This window comes from Podarcis vaucheri (assembly GCF_965113315.1).
Source record: "Podarcis vaucheri genome assembly, chromosome: 6".
Lineage (NCBI taxonomy): Eukaryota > Metazoa > Chordata > Lepidosauria > Squamata > Lacertidae > Podarcis > Podarcis vaucheri.
Window position 1 is genome coordinate 10,846,740 of NC_138764.1, and position 17,348 is coordinate 10,864,087.

The window sequence follows — 17,348 nt, forward strand, 5'->3', positions numbered from 1 at the left end:
TCTTGAGCTCGCGGAACAAGCGTATTGGATACTGGAGGAGGAGGAGGGGGAGTTTGGATTTGATACCCCACTTTATCACTACCTTAAGGAGTCTCAAAGCGGCTAACATTCTCCTTTCCCTTCCTCCCCACAACAAACACTCTGTGAGGTGAGTGGGGCTGAGAGACTTCAGAGAAGTGTGACTGGCCCAAGGTCACCCAACAGCGGCATGTGGAGGAGCGGGGAAGCAAACCCGGTTCACCAGATTACGAGACTACCGCTCTTAACCACTACACCACACTGGCTCTCAGGATTCTACCAAATCACCAGCAAATATCCATTAGGATTAAAAAAAAGGAGACACTTCTTTTGGCATGAAGTTTGTTCTCTGTTATTTTGGAACAGACAGATTTGCCTTCCTGAGAGATTCTCCTATACAAAGACATAGTCCTTTAATTTTTTTTTTTAATTCTTCTGATAATTTCCCTCTCCCGCTCGTGACTCCACTTACCTTTTCTGCTTCCTACATTTACCTCCTCCATCCAGACTAGCTTTGTCTCTAAAGAATGTCAAAATAAAAAAATTCCTTCCTGTAGCACCTTAAAGACCAACTAAGTTAGTTCTTGGTATAAGCTTTCGTGTGCATGCACACTTCTTCAGATACACTTCAGATATACTCCAGTGTATCTGAAGAAGTGTGCATGCACACGAAAGCTTATACCAAGAACTAACTTAGTTGGTCTTTAAGGTGCTACTGGAAGGAATTTTTTATTTTGACTATGGCAGACCAACACGGCTACCTATCTGTAACTGGAACCATGGAAGGCACCACATTGAGCCGCATGAAATGAAAGTCCATCAACCTCACCACAGTGTATCTGAAGAAGTGTGCATGCACACGAAAGCTTATACCAAGAACTAACTTAGTTGGTCTTTAAGGTGCTACAGGAAGGAATTTTTTTTATTTTGACTATGGCAGACCAACACGGCTACCTATCTGTATCTAAAGAATGTATTATTCAATGGAAATGCTATGCAGTTTCACATGGGGAAATGACAACTGCATTTATCTGCCTCCTGTGGTTTCCGCGTAACACACCTGCCTTGCAATACTGTCTGGGGACTTGATCACCGCTAGATTATCAACAGTTAAATTGAAAAAACAACAACATTTCCCTCCCTAGCTACCCATGCTCTCCGGTTCTTACAAACATGACTTGCTTTTCCACTCATCTCACTACCTAAGAAAGAAATTTGTGCAACTGGCTAAGGCACACCCAAGTGTAAGGTTGCATCATTCTTCTGGAGTTTCCCGATTTATTGCATTCAACTGTGTGAACCCCCGTACCCTGAGTTTAACCTGGACTGGTCTCCCCCCTATCAGTACTGCTTCTATGTATTTATAGTATTCTTTTTATGCTTTTGATTCAGTGCCAGCACCAAAGAAGACACACAGAATGATCCTGTGCCGTTATATATTGCAGGGAAAGACAGCCTTCCCTGGTCACAGATGTAGGATTTATTGCTTTTTCTTTGCTTGTGAAGAGTTAATAGAAGCTGCTAACCAGGGCCTTCCAGATTTCAGGTACACATTACAGGGCGTATCCCCCCCCCCCCCCGCACATGAGGATTTAATCCATATAACGGAAAGCTTAGGCACACTGCTATATCAAAACTAACTTTTAAGAAGGGCAGAGTTTGCTAAGGGCAATTTCCTGGGTCTCTGAATTCATTCTGTTTTCCTCCAGTGGCAAAAAGCATTCTGGATGTGCAACGTGCAAGAGATAAATACCACCCACCTCTCCATTAGTATTTTTTAAAAATTGTCCTTTGATTGCATCCCAAATGCTGAAACGGCTGCAGAAGTAGCACAGTTAATATACTTCTCTTTTTGTCAATCAATACCAACATCAAAATGCATTATTGATATAAAATCAGCCAGCTCCTCATTAATGCTTCTAGACCCTTGCTTGGCTCACACAGTCATGTAGGGGGAAAACAAGTTTCCTTGATTGGTGCAAATCCTTCAGAGCTTCTTGGCTTTCCTCTGAAACCCGCCTTGTTCAGCCCTGGGCTCTGGCTTGCAAAGGGCAACCAGCAACGTCTATGGCTTGTACTGGGTAGACTGGGAGGACCAGGTGAGATATGCGGCTCCACAACCCACTCAGTTTGTCCGTGTCCATGTGGTTGTAGGATGTGGGCATGTCTGAGTTTGTGAACTTGGCCCAGAGGAAGTCCCGCACGCTTTCCTCCACAGTCTGCAGGCCAACATTAGGCTCCAGGTTCTCATCCTCCAGCAAGACTGTCAAAATCAGCGCCACGTCTCTGAAAGCTGCGCTCTCGTGGTCGCAGTACTTGTAAAAGATCAAGGTGGAAGCCGCAGGCAGAGACTCAAACTGATGCACCACGGCCGCCCTCCCCCCTCTGTGGAAGCCAGAGGTGAGCTCCTCGTCGACAGCCAGCTTGGCCCTATCGCTGCTGAGAGTAGATTTCGAGGCCCCATCCACCTGGACCGTGCTGCCGCCGAGGGATGAGGAGTAGATATCTGCAATCTGGGAGCTGAGGCACTTCAAGGTTGCTTTGCCTTCCTGAGCAGAGGCAAGGAGTAAGATAGCTGGCTCCGTGTGGCGGGAAGCATTGAGGTGTTTCTGTAGGACTTTTCGGACCCGGGCCCACAGGTAAGGTCTCTGACCCGGGAAGCTCTCCTTCAGAGGTTCAAATCTTGACAGGAAGGCCTCCACAACTGGGTTTTTGGGCACATTCAGGGGGGGAGAAGTGAGATAGCCAGAGGCACTTATAAAAACAGCAGCCAAAAGCACCACAGCTCCCAGAACAAGCCCATGGGACGCAAAACCTGAAGACCATGAAAGACAGAAAAACATGATTCAGAAAGGAGCCCGATATACCACAAAATGCCTTATCATCACTGATATTTGTAAGCCACTCAAGGAAGTCTCTCTCCCCTCTCCCCATCCCCCGGCTGAAGAACAGGATAAAAAATGCTATCAATCAAATTGTTGTCTGTTGCACTGTGAAAATCAATAAAAAGCTTTATTTTAAAATCAATAAAAGTCAATCAATTCACATGGCAATAGACTCAGGGTAACACACGGCGGACGCCATAGACTGGCTTCACCTTGTACTGAAAATATTTCATACTCCAAAGGTGGCTGCCACCTTCTGACACACCAGGCTCCGTTGGCAGCAAAGTAGCCGTCAAACGTCAGCTCTGCCCCGTGGCCACCTTCCCAGGGGCAACATGCAAGTGGTGGGGAGGGCCAGAGAGAAAACTGGGGGGCGGAGTCAGCAATAAAATGAGCAGGGCAATGTCTGTGGCTCTTTTTCAGCAGGGGGCCGGTCAACTGACCCTCAGACCTTGTGGGGGCCCGGACTATTGGGGGGGGGTGAACGAATTCCTATGCCCCACAAATAACCCAGAGATGCATTTTAAATAAAATGACACATTCTACTCATGTAAGAACACACTGATTCCCAGACCATCCACAGGCTGGATTTAGAAGGCGATTGGGCCAGATCCGGCCCCCGGGCCTTAGTTTGCCTACCCATGTTCTAGCCGCATGAAAGCTCACCTGACCTCTGATCGGTCATGTTGCTGCTGCTTACCAGGAGGTAGAGGGAAGGAGAGCGGAGAGGTCTTGGTGAGGTGGGAATGTTGCAAGTGAAACAGCCAAGCCAATCCAGGGTTTCTGCGGCCGAGTTTGCACTTTGCCAGCCTCACCTCCATCCTCCTCTCTCTCCCTCCTGGTAAGTAGCAACGCAACTGACCAAAGGTCAGGTGAACATGGCAGACCCACCTTGCCATCCACTGCTGTCACCTGGGCAGAAGCATTGGGGAGGGTATAGGGCAGGGAATAATAATAATAATAATAATAATAATAATAATATTTATACCCCCGCCCATCTGGCTGGGTTTCCCCAGCCATTCTGGGCGGCTTCCAACAAAGGATTAAAAATACATTAAAACATCAGTCACTACAAACTTCCCTAAACACATGGCCTGGGGTCCCAAGGGCCAGAGAGAGAGAGAAGGGGGGGGGGTCTGGAAGATCCCATTCGGCCAGTGGGACAGAGATGTACCACCCCTTTCTTGCACAAGAAACCTTGGCTGAAAAAGAATAGACAGTTTCGGATACTAAGAACTGGAGTAACATTCCCAATACAAGCCCTTTTAATTCAATTCAATTTAATTTCCTTTTTTGTCATTTCTTAATTAGAATTCATTTGATCAGCTTTGTTGCTATGCAGAGGACAAAGGTTCTCTCACCATTACCCGGCTGCTCCATCGGTCGTTCTCTTGCGCTCTGCTGGCTTGCCTCTTCTGCACAGGGCTCAGCCTCTGCTTTGCGGCCCATGTGCCCTGAGAAGAACATCAGCGTTATCAGAAATAGCAGCAAGGAAGAAGTCCAGCCGGCCCAAAAGCAAGACCAGAAGAAAAAGAAATCATGTAGTGTACCGGCTAAAACGTGAGGGCGCTTGCCCTGAAAGCTTCCTTCTTATAAATGTGGTGGTGAGTCAGCTCAAATTCTTGCTCTCTGGTATTTTGGAAAATGAGATTTATGTAAGGTGTAAGTTTCGTTTCCAATGTGGCAATGCTTTTAACTACACTCTCGTAGCACACCTCCCCCCCCCCTTTCCATCTTGCACTTAAATGTCCAAATGTCTTGCACATTATAGTCCAAATGCTATTCATCAGGAAATAAGTTTTTCATCTGTGCTAAAATTCAGTCTAAGTTTTTTTACATAAAAAAATCAGTTAACCACATCAGTTAACAGACATGGATACATATGCTATAATGTTATTGTTTCAGTTAAATAAATTGTTTAAATTGTTATTAAGGAAATAATTATTTTTCTCCTTACAATAAATTGCAGCAGAAAAGTTGTCCAAATATAAAGTTAACTTATTAAACCTCACAATAATTTCATAATTATCTGTCAATGTATTTCTAATAGTATAACTAAAATCAGTAATTTTTGATATAACTGTAAAAACTACTCTGAAAATTTATTATTCCAAAAATGAAACCTTCATCTGGTTGTAAATATTAAGATTATACCAGCAATTATACCAGTCTTTCTGTAAAAAATAAATAATGATTTAAATCAAGTCTTACTGACTAATGATTTAAATCATGATTTAAATTGATTTGATTTAAATCAAATCCACAGAACAAGATTACCAAAAGTCAGGTCAGGAGTGGTATGTATTTCCTTCTAGTCTATTCTTCTGACTTCTAATTCTAACAGCTAACTGCCTGTTTAAAATATATGAGCTTTATCCTCTTCCACTTTAATAACAAACAAACACACCACACCAATCATCACACATTCCATGCTGGAGCAACTTTTTAAAAAATAATCATGCAACAAGAATCAGTTTTATACTTTTATGTCCTTTATTCCAGGTGCTTAATTTAAACCCCCTGGTCCTGATCTGTTTCTTTAGTGCAGAATTTTAGACTGGTCTCTTTCATGTGTGTATGCAGTCAAGGTTAGTTACCATGGAATAGTTACGACAGTCTTACCTTCAGTCAAAGATCTCTCCAATCCAGGGCCTTCAGGCTTTTGAACAAAGGTTTCACTTTCCTCGTCCAACAGATTCTCTTTTGAATCACGAGGGTCCTCCAAGGAGTGCTCCCTTTGCTGGCACCGTGAACTCTCTTTTTCCTGAAGGATGGTTTCGGGTGAACTGTTCTTCTCTTCCGTTGGAGAATCTTGTAGGCCAACTTGGCTTGAACATTCAGCCCTTTCATCTGAGGAACCTACCGCATCTTCGGGTGCAAAACTGTCTGATAAACTATCTGTGCCTGAGGAAGGCAATATATCACATCCTGGAGGACCACCTGTCTCTATTTTCAGGAGATTTCCGTCAGAATCTAAGTCCTCTGTTCTTCCCTCAGGTTGTTCCAAGGAGTGAAGGCTCTGCTGGTCCTCTGAGCTCATTTTTTGTTCTGGAGTAGTGTTGAGCAAATTGTTTTCCTCTTCTGTGAGAGAATATTGCTGGGTAACTTGGGCTACACACCCAGTCCTTTCACCTAATGGGTTTACCATATCTTTATCTTCAGAACTGCCAGATATGCTAAATGAAACTGGGGAAAGCCTTGTGTCGCATCCCAAAGGGCCACTGGTCTCCATTTTCAGCAGAACTCTATCAGACTCCAAGGGCTTTTCCAACAAGGAATCCTCTATGGTTTCTTCCGTTTCATTTTGTAGAGTATTGGGTGAGATATCGTCCGTATTTGGGGGCTGAAGAGTCATCTTCCAGTGCGTTATCAGCTTCTCTTTTCCAGGGAAGCCTGTATGGGCCACAGAGAAAAATGACTGGCTGTTGTGCAATTATCAGGTGATTTTGAGTTACAACTTACTTAAAACCTCACAGTGTTGTTGTGAGGACAAAACAGGGCAGAAGAGAACCATATACACCACCTTGAGCTCCCTAAAGGAAAGGTGGGACATAAATGTGATAGATAATTAAAAAAAAAAAAAAATCAGAGTCCCTATGTATTCAAGAAGCTTTTACAGTTCCATGCAGAGGAGGTATCACACTGCACATCCAGTAGATTGCTACAAACCACAGCTTCAAACAGATTAATATTTATTGTTGTTTTATTTCTATTGTTTTGTTATTCTTTTTATGGTATGTTGGGCAGCCTTTGGCTGAAAGGTGGGCAGAAAATATCTTAAATAAACCCAACAAAATAGTAGCCAGTGGCAAAGCCAGCCCTATTGTTCACAATTTTATCCTGTCCTTTCCTCAAGGAGCTTTATTCCGTTTCACTTTCTGACTTCCCAGGATTACTCATTTCCCAGAAATGAGGTTACAGGGAACCAGGCAGAGGACCTTCTCGGTGGTGGCACCCGCCCTGCGGAACGCCCTTCCATCAGATGTCAAGGAAATAAGCAACTATCTGACTTTTAGAAGACACCTGAAGCCAACCCTGTATCAATAATTTTTTGTTTGTTTGTTTTACCATTTTTTATGAGCTGTAAGCCACCCAGAGTGGCTGGGGGAAACCAGCCAGATGGGCAGGGTATAAATAATAAAATTATTACAGTGGTACCTCGGGTTACATACGCTTCAGGTTACATACGCTTCAGGTTACAGACTCCGCTAACCCAGAAATAGTACCTCGGGTTAAGAACTTTGCTTCAGGATGAGAACAGAAATCGTGCTCCAGCGGCGCGGCAGCAGCGGGAGGCCCCATTAGCTAAAGTGGTGCCATAAGGAAGACCAACCAAGGTAGGCCATTTTCCTTTCCTCGACCTGTTAAGTAGCCATTGTCCAACTCTTATTAATTTCAAAATAAATAAATAAACTGAGCTCAAATCACTTTTCCTGTATATTTATTTATTTGTATAGGCCACCCAATAGCAATGCTCTCTGGGCAACTTACTAGCGACAGAACAGGGTTTCCCAAACTTGGGTCTCCAGCTCTTTTTGGACTACAACTCACATCATCCCTGACCACTGGTCCTGGTAGCTTGGGATGATGGGAATTGTACTCCAAAAACAGCTGGAGACCCAAGTTTGGGAAACCCTGCAATAGAACATTAAAATATAATAAAACAATAAAAGCAGCATACAAATTTGTCTGTGACCAAAGAGAATTATAATATTATTGCACTATAACATTCCTACATTTTAGGTGGTATGTAGCTAATGTTTTAATATATATTTTAAACCATAAAGTGACGCCCACTGAAAACGTTATAGGGAATTTGGGTTGAGCTGCGACGGACTCACCTGCCTGAGAATTCATTGTCCCTGTCAAAACAAAACCCTACTATTCAATTCTTCAGGGCAGGGAGGGAGGGAGAAGTTGGACTTTGATTTGAGAAGAGAAGGAAGAACTGCAAAGCAAATATAGGATGTCCTTGATTGAATGACAGCTTTATGTGGATGGTATGTAAAAAGTGAGGGAACAAGGCGGAAGCAACCACAGTGAGTTAACCAGTTAATGGCTGACAACACACGAGATATGGGATATTAGATGTTAGGTGTAGGGAGGGGAGAAAATGGAAGGAAGGAGAGAGGGCAAATTGGCCTCTGCCAAGTTCTGCCAGTTTACAGTAGGCATCCTTGGGGTAGGGGGTAGGGTTGTATCCAGGAGACGTACACCCTGGATACACTAAACACTATATTTCAGGGAGAAAGAAAGGGGAAAGAACACCTTCTTCTCATCCCTACTCTCCAGAATTGCTACCCCTTCTTTTCTGCATTACAGTAAAATGCTCAGATTTGGGGCTCACAGCTTCTAACACTGTTTAGAACAATACGGAAAGTCCTACAAGTGTATGTGTCCACCTGTTATTCCTCTTCCTAAATTTTTCTTGCAGGTGGCACTTGTACCATGAAATAGTGGAGCTGACTAGGTCAGTCACCAGAGGAAGCATGTGTATGTCTCTGTATGTATCATATTGTTTGTTGTATAGCTAACTTACTGGATTTTGAAAAACCAAGATAATTCTTAAACCAGAACAATCTGAAGGCATAATGTTAAATTTCAGAATGCAGCATTTGATGAATAACACTCTCGCAGAGCCCCAGCCCTGTCTCAATGGCAAATTATATTCTACAATCAATGCCGGCCCAATACATTTTGGCACCTGTAACAAACCCCAAAATGGAGTGCCCCCCCCCCCGCCAGGAAAAAACAGGTGAGTGAAGGTTGGCATTAGGAACAAGGGGGGGAGGGAGTGGAAGAAAGATGGGCACCAGGAACTCATGCATCGGACAGAGCTGTAGCTATGGGGGTGGGGGGGCTAGCCAGGTTTTTTTGCCCCGGGTGACGCCTCCAGAAGAGTGCCATTGAGGCCACCGGACTGTGCATGTGTGTACGCAAATGGACGTGAGGCGGGTGCCAAACTGGTTCTTTGACCAGGGTGAAATAAAGCTTAGTTTCGCCCCTGCCCTGGGTACCCTGTTGCCCGAGGTGATCGCCTCATCTGACCTTATGGATGGGCCAGCCCTGTCTACAGTGTATGTAGATGGAAGGAAGTTTCCCTTGATAAAGAGTTCCTGTATTTTCCCAACAAAGTGCGCTTCGTAGCGAGGCATTCCTGATCGAACCAGGGTTTAGATTTGTTGGAGTATAATGGTTGTCACGGGACATGGGTGGTGCTGTGGGTTAAACCACAGAGCCTAGGGCTTGCCGATCAGAAGGTCGGCGGTTCAAATCCCCGTGATGGGGTGAGCTCCTGTTGCTCGGTCCCAGCTCCTGCCCACCTAGCAGTTCGAAAGCACATCAAAGTGCAAGTAGATAAATAGGTACTGCTCTGGCAGGAAGATAAACGGCGTTTCTGTGCGCTGCTCTGGTTCACCAGAAGTGGCTTAGTCATGCTGGCCACATGACCCGGAAGCTGTACGCCGGCTCCCTCGGCCAGTAAAGTGAGATGAGCGCCGCAACCCCAGAGTCGCCTGCGACTGGACCTAATGGTCAGGGGTCCCTTTACCTTTAATGGTTGTCGCATTGCCTTTTTTGGGGTCAAACAGGGTTGAAGAAGTGAAATCCAATCCTGGAACAAGTTTATTCTAGTTTCAGGGCATGAGGAGTTTAAGAGGTTGTCTCTCCTAATGTATCTGAGCGTAACCTTCCAGAAAAAGAGAAATATTGTTATATAAGGCAAAGGAACATTAATTTTCCTTAAAGCGGGGAAACCAGCTTTCCTAGTTTCAACCCACGACTATTTCCTATATCTTACGGTGGTCTCGAAAATATTGATTACTCTCCAGTCCATCTGAACACATTTCTAGCCAAGGCCAGGGGTGGAGGAACGGGGGCGCCCAAATGCTGGACTCCAGCTCCCATCAGCTCCTACCAGCTTGGTCAGACAGGATGGAAACTGTAGTCCGATAACATTGGAGGGGGGTCACAAGTTGCTCACCCGTTCAGGGCACTCACATAACACCCAGACCTAGGTGCTCACGCTGAGAGCCAACGTGGGCAGGCCTTTCTTCTCGCGCTGCCAGTCCGTGGAGAGGGTTCCCACCCGGTCCTTGCCTGCTTCGCGTTTTGTTATTTTCAGACTTGTTTGGCTAACCAAGCGCTGCAGAGGAACTCCAAGAGCCGCAACTCCAAGAGCCGATCACGGCCATGCATCTGGGAGAGGCAGGGGGTGGTGAAGAAAAACGGGGCGCTCGCCTCGCGCGCCCCTTTCTCCCAGAACCCAGCGAAAGGCGCGACCGAAACCCACCTTTCACGCGCTTTCCAAGCGTTGGCTAATTCTTCTCTCTTTTGCGCTCCTCCTCCTCCTCCACTCTCGGACCAGGAAGTAAAGATGAAAACAGACTCTTTCCCTGTAGAAAGTGACTTCAGGCAGGCCTTCCCTTTCTGTGTGTGTGTGTGTGTGTGTGTGTTGCTTGCAAGAAGGGGTTTTGGCTTTTTTGCGCAGAGAGATTACGACCCCCAGAGCCTCCCCAAACTTCCTAGCAATTCCTACTGGAAGCCCCGCAGCGCAGCGCACTCACACGCCCAGGACTTTCCATTTCTACCAACGTCAACACCATTCATCCCAAATGGCACTAGGTTCCCCCCCACCCGAGGGATGCTGGGATATGTAGTTTTCTCAACCCTCCGCGTCCTATTTAGGAGAAAAAGAAAGCAGGTTGACGTTTCGCGGTCGAGGAAGAGGCTGCAAGAGGACCCGGGCAATGTTCCTTCCAGCTTGGAAAAGTCCCTTTTGTTTGCGCGCTCCGACTCCTGCTGTGCTTTTGTGCTTTATCTCTTGAGAAAGAAGGAACAGGAGGCCATAAAACCCTGGCCGCTTTGGTTGGAAGGGCAAAGTACTCCTTTTTAACAAGAATAGAGGAAACGAGGCTCCCTCTCTCCTGTTAAAAACTCGCGCTGTGCGTGGCGCAGCAAGTCTGGAAAACAACCCGAGCATGATAAACGGGGAGGGGAGAGACTGAATAAATTTGTGAGCCCCCCCCCCTCGATGGCAGGCAGTGTTTGATGGGGCTATGGCAAAAGAGCACGGCTGTCTTTTACTTTTACTTTTTGTTATTACGTTGTTTACTGCTCCGAGGTTGCCAAAAAAGGCCTATAAAATTTTGAAATAAAAGGACGCAATGCAATTCTAATTAAGCACCCAGTGGTTTCAATGGGAATTGTCTGGACATGGGCATAATCGTTCCAGTGAAACCTATGAACCTTTGATGAATGCATGGACAGTTCTGTGAGTGCTTACATATTATCTGTACATGTACTTGCCTAAAAGAAAGCCATGAATCAGCTAAACTTCACCAATACACTAATGGGTATGATCTTGTAGTGACTGACCAGGAAAGTGATCTTGGGACTGTGTTAATTAAAGCATCACCCAAGTGTGTGGCAGTTGCGAAAAAGGCATATTCCCTGCCACAGATCATTAGGCAAGGAATTAAAAACAGCCAATACAGTGGTACCTTGGTTTACAACCATAACCCATTCCAGAGGTCCGTCTGTAAACCAAAACAGGTTGTAACCCAAGGTGCGCTTTCACCAATGGGGCCTCCAAAATTTTTTTGTTGGTAATCCCCCAAAAATGGGTTGTCATCCAAAAAAAGGTTGCAAACCGGGACACACACTTCTGGGTTTTACGTGTTTGTAATCCAAAATGTATGCAAACCGAGACGTATGCAAACCAAGGTACCACTGTATAGTGATGCGTTTGTACAATCTACAATGCAACTGTGCTTGGCTTGAAATACAATGTTTCCATTGCTGCTTCTTAAAAAGGATATTGTGGTTGTGGGAAAGGGTATCCAAAATGGTTGAGGGGGCTGGAACAATTCCCTTATCAAATGGTTACAATGTTTTTGGCTTTTTTGCTGGGGGGCAGCAAGTAAGGGGGGGGCATCTGGTTTGCCACTGGAGGAAAGGGGCTGCTGGGCTAGAGAGACCTTTGGTTCTGATCCAGCAGGTATATTATTGTTATACGCCACCCCCAATCTCCATGGCAGTGCAAGACTCCAGGAGCTTTACCCAGGAAAATGGGAGACAGCAGGGACTGTGGTGTCTTTATGATGTATGGTTTACTGACACGTATATACAACTGAGCTTACCATGGAAGGGTTCAGAGCATCAGCATTGCAAAAGGGTCCTGCTTCCCATAGGCACAGCAGCATCCTTGCTCTGTTGCCCTGCTTTCCAAGTCAAATCCCACCCTCCCCTCCCCACTATTCTAAACTCAAACCTCACCTAAAACACTGGCATTGTCTTTTTCAACTAAACTTCCAGTTGAGGGAGGGAGGAAATCCACTCATTTGCAAATAAGATTTGTCCTTTCATCCTTTGTCTTGCTAACACCTCATTACCCCAGGCTCACACCTCACTGCAAGCAGGAGGCTAGTCTTGACTTAATTGGCTTTTGACACTTGCTTAATTAAAGGATTAGCAAAGTCTGGCACAAATACACACGTGGAGCACCTCACACTGGAGACTAGCCTGTCCCAATAAGCTTCTAACACCCGAAGACTAAATTCTAACACTAACTTGATCAGGAATTTAGATGTCTTGCTCCCAGAGATTCCTAACATTATATAATAATAATAATAATAATAATAATAATAATAATAATAATAATAATTAATTTATACGCTGGGTTTCCCCAGCCACTTTGGGTGGCTCCCAACGGAATATTAAAAACACGATAAAACATCAAACATTTAAAACTTCCCTAAACTGGGCTGCCTTCAGATCTCTTATAAAAGTCAAATAGTTGCTTATTTCTTTTGACATCTGATGGGAGGGCATTCCACAGGGCGGGTGCCACTACCGAGAAGGCCCTCTGCCTGGTTCTTAACAGCAACTTATCACCTTTCCTTCTGTCTGAAAGTTATCTTATGGACTTAGGACTTCTTGCTCAGCTGTGCTCCCTAGATTTAAACAGGAAAAATGATATCAGGATTGCACTTTCAGCAGTTTTGATACTTTTGAGTGCTTTATCTGTCTTTAAAAACACTATGGTTTTATGCACTATTACAACCTGCTGACAATGAACTCATGACAACATACTGGGTGTTCCTCCCTATTTCACCTTAGCAATAGTCCCCTCTGATAGGCTAATGTTAGTAGGTGTTACAAGGCCACCTAGTAATAAGCTTTTTTTTGCTAAGTGGGGACTTGAGATCGGGTTTCTCCATTCCAAGTCCAGCACAACAGCCACTATACCTCACTGGCAGCTAACATGTAAGTAATTTACTTGCTTTCAAATTTTATTAAACATTTTAACATTTTTATTAAACATTTTAACTTGGCACGCTGCTTTGTGGGCTGTTGACCCCAAAAACATAACACATCAACAGAGTTTACAGTGTTTGTCTGTACAACCTGGGCTCCTTTGGAAGGAGGGCCTGGGTATAACTTTGGACAAGAAGAATAAACAGGGTTTTTTTTTTCCAGCCGAATTTTTCTGAACTCAGTTCCGTCACCTCTCAGGTGGGCACTGTGACGGAAAAGTTTGCTTTTGCTGGGCAGGTTGGGTCAACAAGTGTTATCTTTTTCTTTTGCACGGTTAATGAATGGCAGCCTCTGATTGGCCTGGGTTCCAGGAGAGGGGTTTGAAAAGGAGAGGATTTGGAGAGACAGTTCTTTAGGTTGGGAGTCGGGATGGGAGAGGAGAAAGAGTTGGTTCTGGGTAGAAACATCCTCTCTGAGGAATATATCACAAGCTAGAGAAAGGAGTCTCTGAGCTTAGTGGGAAGGACAGTGTGTGGTGTCCTGTAAGAGTAAACAGGCCAGGAATTAGATTGGAAGAAGATTGGAAAAAGTTTAAAGACTATCTACAGAAATGCTGTAAAATTAATGAATCTTAGAAGAACGTTGGAATGAAGTGTATATATATATATATATATGCTTTCGTAGATTTTCACGGGTACAGGAATGCAGGGTTTGGTGTCTTCGGGTGTCTTCCCGTGTAAGAGTCGGGGTGTCTGTGCGACGTTTCGACGAGGTCTCACTCGTCATCTTCAGGCTGGTGCTTTCGGCTTCTTGTTACTGGAACAAATTATAATATTTATTCAAAGTTTAAAATTACAAAAAGAAAAAAGAACAATACAAAATACAAAAAAAGAATACAATAACAAAGAGAGAAAGAAAAAGGTATAAAAATACATTCGATTAAAATAAGAAAAGAACAGATTAAACCTTTACATAACTTTCTTCCTTTACTTATTTCCTTGACCTCCTCACACCTCCCAATTTTGTATTCTAGTTCAAATGGAATGAAGTTATATGGCTTCAGTAGAAATGTTATAAGGAATTAAGTATAAATAGATTAATAGAGTGTTAAAGGGAAAAATAAGGTTAGAATGTGTTAAGATAAGTATAGGATAGAAAGCAGAGGAAGATGGAAAGGAATTGCTGAAACAATTAATAGACGTGGAATACAAAAAGGGAGGTGTGAGGAGGTCTTTGAAATAAGTGAATGAAAGAGAAGATATTGAAATTGTTTGATGTGTTTTAAACTGTTTTTGTTTTGTTTTGTTAGTTTAATGTGTCAGTGTTATGTAGCGTTTTTGTATTGTATTGTATTAATTTTTTTGTGTGTGTAGTGTTTAAATTGTTGGAATAATAATAATAATAATAATAATAAATTTTATTTATATCCCGCCCTCCCCAGCCGAAGCCGGGCTCAGGGCGGCTAACAACAATCAAATAAACAATCAAATAATCATACATTCTAAAAATATTTCATTATAAAATTAGTTAAAATCAAATTGATGGCAACCGATTAAGCAAGATTTTGTGCAGGTTGCCAGAGGAGGGGGTCAGGCTGCGCCCTGACCAAAGGCCTGGCGGAACAACTCTGTCTTGCAGGCCCTGCGGAAAGATGTCAGGTCCCGCAGGGCCCTAGTCTCTTGTGACAGAGCATTCCACCAGGTTGGAGCCGCAGCCGAGAAGGCCCTGGCTCTAGTTGAGGCCAGCCTAACCTCTCTGAGGCCTGGGACCTTGAGGATGTTATTATTTGCTGACCGTAGGTTTCTCTGTGGGACATACCAGGAGAGGCGGTCCCGTAGGTACGAGGGTCCTAGGCCGTATAGGGCTTTAAAGGTTAAAACCAGCACCTTAAACCTGATCCTGTACTCCACCGGGAGCCAGTGCAGCTGGTATAGCACCGGATGAATGTGATCCCGCAGCGAAGACCCCGTAAGGAGTCTCGCTGCGGCATTCTGCACCCGCTGGAGTTTCTGGGTCAGTCTCAAGGGCAGCCCCACGTAGAGCGAGTTACAATAATCCAGTCTGGAGGTGACCGTCGCGTGGATCACAGTGGCTAGGTCAGGGCGAGAGAGGTAAGGGGCCAACTGCTTAGCTTGGCGGAGATGAAAAAATGCCGGCTTTGTTATAGCTGTAATCTGCGCCTCCATAGAGAGGGAGGTATCGAAGATTACACCCAAACTCTTGACGGACGGTGCTGGCACTAATTGCACCCCCGCAAGAGATGGGAGTTGCCCCCTCGATCCCATATCGTCCCGACCCAGCCAGAGGACCTCTGTCTTCGAAGGATTTAACTTCAACCGGCTCCCACGTAACCATCCAGCCACAGCTTCCAGACATCTGGTCAGTGTGTCTGGGGCCGAGTTAGGATGGCCATCCATCAACAGATAGAGTTGGGTGTCATCAGCATACTGATGGCAGCCCAGCCCAAAACTCCGGACAAGCTGGGCGAGGGGGCGCATAAAGATGTTAAAAAGCATCGGGGAGAGAATTGCACCCTGAGGCACTCCACACACCAAGGAGTGGCGTGATGACAATTCCCCCCCAAGCGCCACCCTCTGTCCCCGACCAGAGAGAAACGAGCGCAGCCATTGAAGGACTGTGCCCTGGATCCCCACGTCGGCAAGGCGGTGGTCCAGGAGTTCGTGATCGACCATGTCAAAGGCTGCTGACAGATCTAGAAGAATCAGCAGCCCTGACCCGCCTCGATCCAGCTGCCTGCGGAGATCATCTGTTAGGGCGACCAGAGCCGTCTCGGTCCCATGACCAGCGCGGAAGCCGGACTGGAATGGATCCAAAGCCGAAAAGTAATAAATATTATTATTATTATTATTTTTAAAAAAGGGAATTAACTGGGAGGCTGAGCCAGGAGAAGAAGCTGTCCCCTGTAATACAGGCTACTTAGGTCTCATTTCAGTCAGGAGGGGAGAGATTCTGCTACAAAAAGAGAATAATAATAATAATAATAATAATAATAATAATAATAATAATTTATTATTTATATCCCGCCCATCTGGCTGGGTTTCCCCAGCCACTCTGGGCGGCTTCCAACAAAACACTAAAATACACTAAAAATATTTTGTATTTTTTCTTTGAACTTTTTTACTGAGAAAACTCAATAAAATATTTATTTAAAAAAAATAAAATACAATACAATAAGAACCTCAGGAGTAGGGTTGTCCAAGGGGTGTGTAACTGACAGAAAATACCACCTTGCTTAAGAACCAAAGCGTTAAGCGGCAAGCAACAACTGAGACAGAACTGAAGTGAAATAGCATTGTAATCCGAAGTATCCTATGCTTTATTCACTTGTGCCATAAACTTCCTTTGTTTAATAAAATATTTACTGTTTATTTGATCAATCCCGCCTGAGACTCCAAATTATTACATTTGCCCTCACACAAGTTAATCTGGGGTAGTTTGTAGGAATTGGTGGAATTGGTGTTCTGTGAGGGGGGTGAACTATAAGTGAGGGCACAGGCCCAATGGCGCCAGGGGGAAAAGTCCTGTTGCGCCGTTGCAGGAGTTAATGGTGAATTCTGGCACCTATTTTTCTAGAAAAATAGCACTCATAATAATGATGGTCTTTAAAAAATTTCTATTTATGATTTTAAATTTTATACATTTCCATAATTTTACAACCATGTTAACATTTGGAAACTCGCTTTCTTCCCCCTCTTTCTGCGGTTCCTTAAATTTATTTTTTTATATTTTCCAAATTAACTTTATTCATCTACTTTAGATGTGTATAAAACCACAGGATATGTCCCCTCTCAGGGCTGAGCTTTGCGCTTGGGCAGGAGCTTGTGAGCTGAACCATCATCAGCAAAAATGCTGCCAGCTAGAATCTGAAGAACTTAATTCCAAAAGGGGCTTAAAGTCCATTTTGACAAACAACAAAAAATTCCAATTTTGGCCTGTAGATGTTGCCTTGAGTCCTACTCATAAAGGAGGGTGGGGGGAGAGAAAATCATGTATAAATGTTGTGCCCAAGTCACTGTGTCTTGAAAAGTCGCCTTTGCGTTTATAAAAGGGGGGAAAGTAGAAATAATTTCCTTCCAAAGAAAATGCCGGCCAAAGCGGACTTTAAACGGAATTAAGCTTTAAACGGAATTAAGAAATTGGGGCAGCGGCTCCCCTCGGCAGGTGTGT

At 44.4% G+C, this 17,348-nt stretch overlaps 1 protein-coding gene across 2 annotated transcripts; it reads right to left on the bottom strand.

The window, feature by feature from the left end:
- Nucleotides 1–1,445: 1,445 nt before the first annotated feature.
- On the bottom strand, nt 1,446–10,965 carry TOR1AIP2 (torsin 1A interacting protein 2). Of its 2 annotated transcripts, none has more exons than XM_082229090.1 (4): nt 10,195–10,965; nt 5,526–6,296; nt 4,271–4,357; nt 1,446–2,833 (listed from the first exon to the last, which is right to left on the bottom strand). In XM_082229090.1, the coding sequence occupies exons 2-4, from the start codon at nt 6,256–6,258 to the stop codon at nt 2,043–2,045; spliced, it is 1,611 nt and encodes a 536-aa protein (XP_082085216.1). In that variant the 5' UTR covers nt 6,259–6,296; nt 10,195–10,965; the 3' UTR covers nt 1,446–2,042. The 2 variants fall into 2 exon arrangements, with proteins under 2 accessions (XP_082085216.1, XP_082085215.1); XM_082229089.1 differs by having other exon boundaries at nt 4,265–4,357; nt 10,195–10,963.
- Between the last annotated feature and the right edge of the window lie 6,383 nt (nt 10,966–17,348).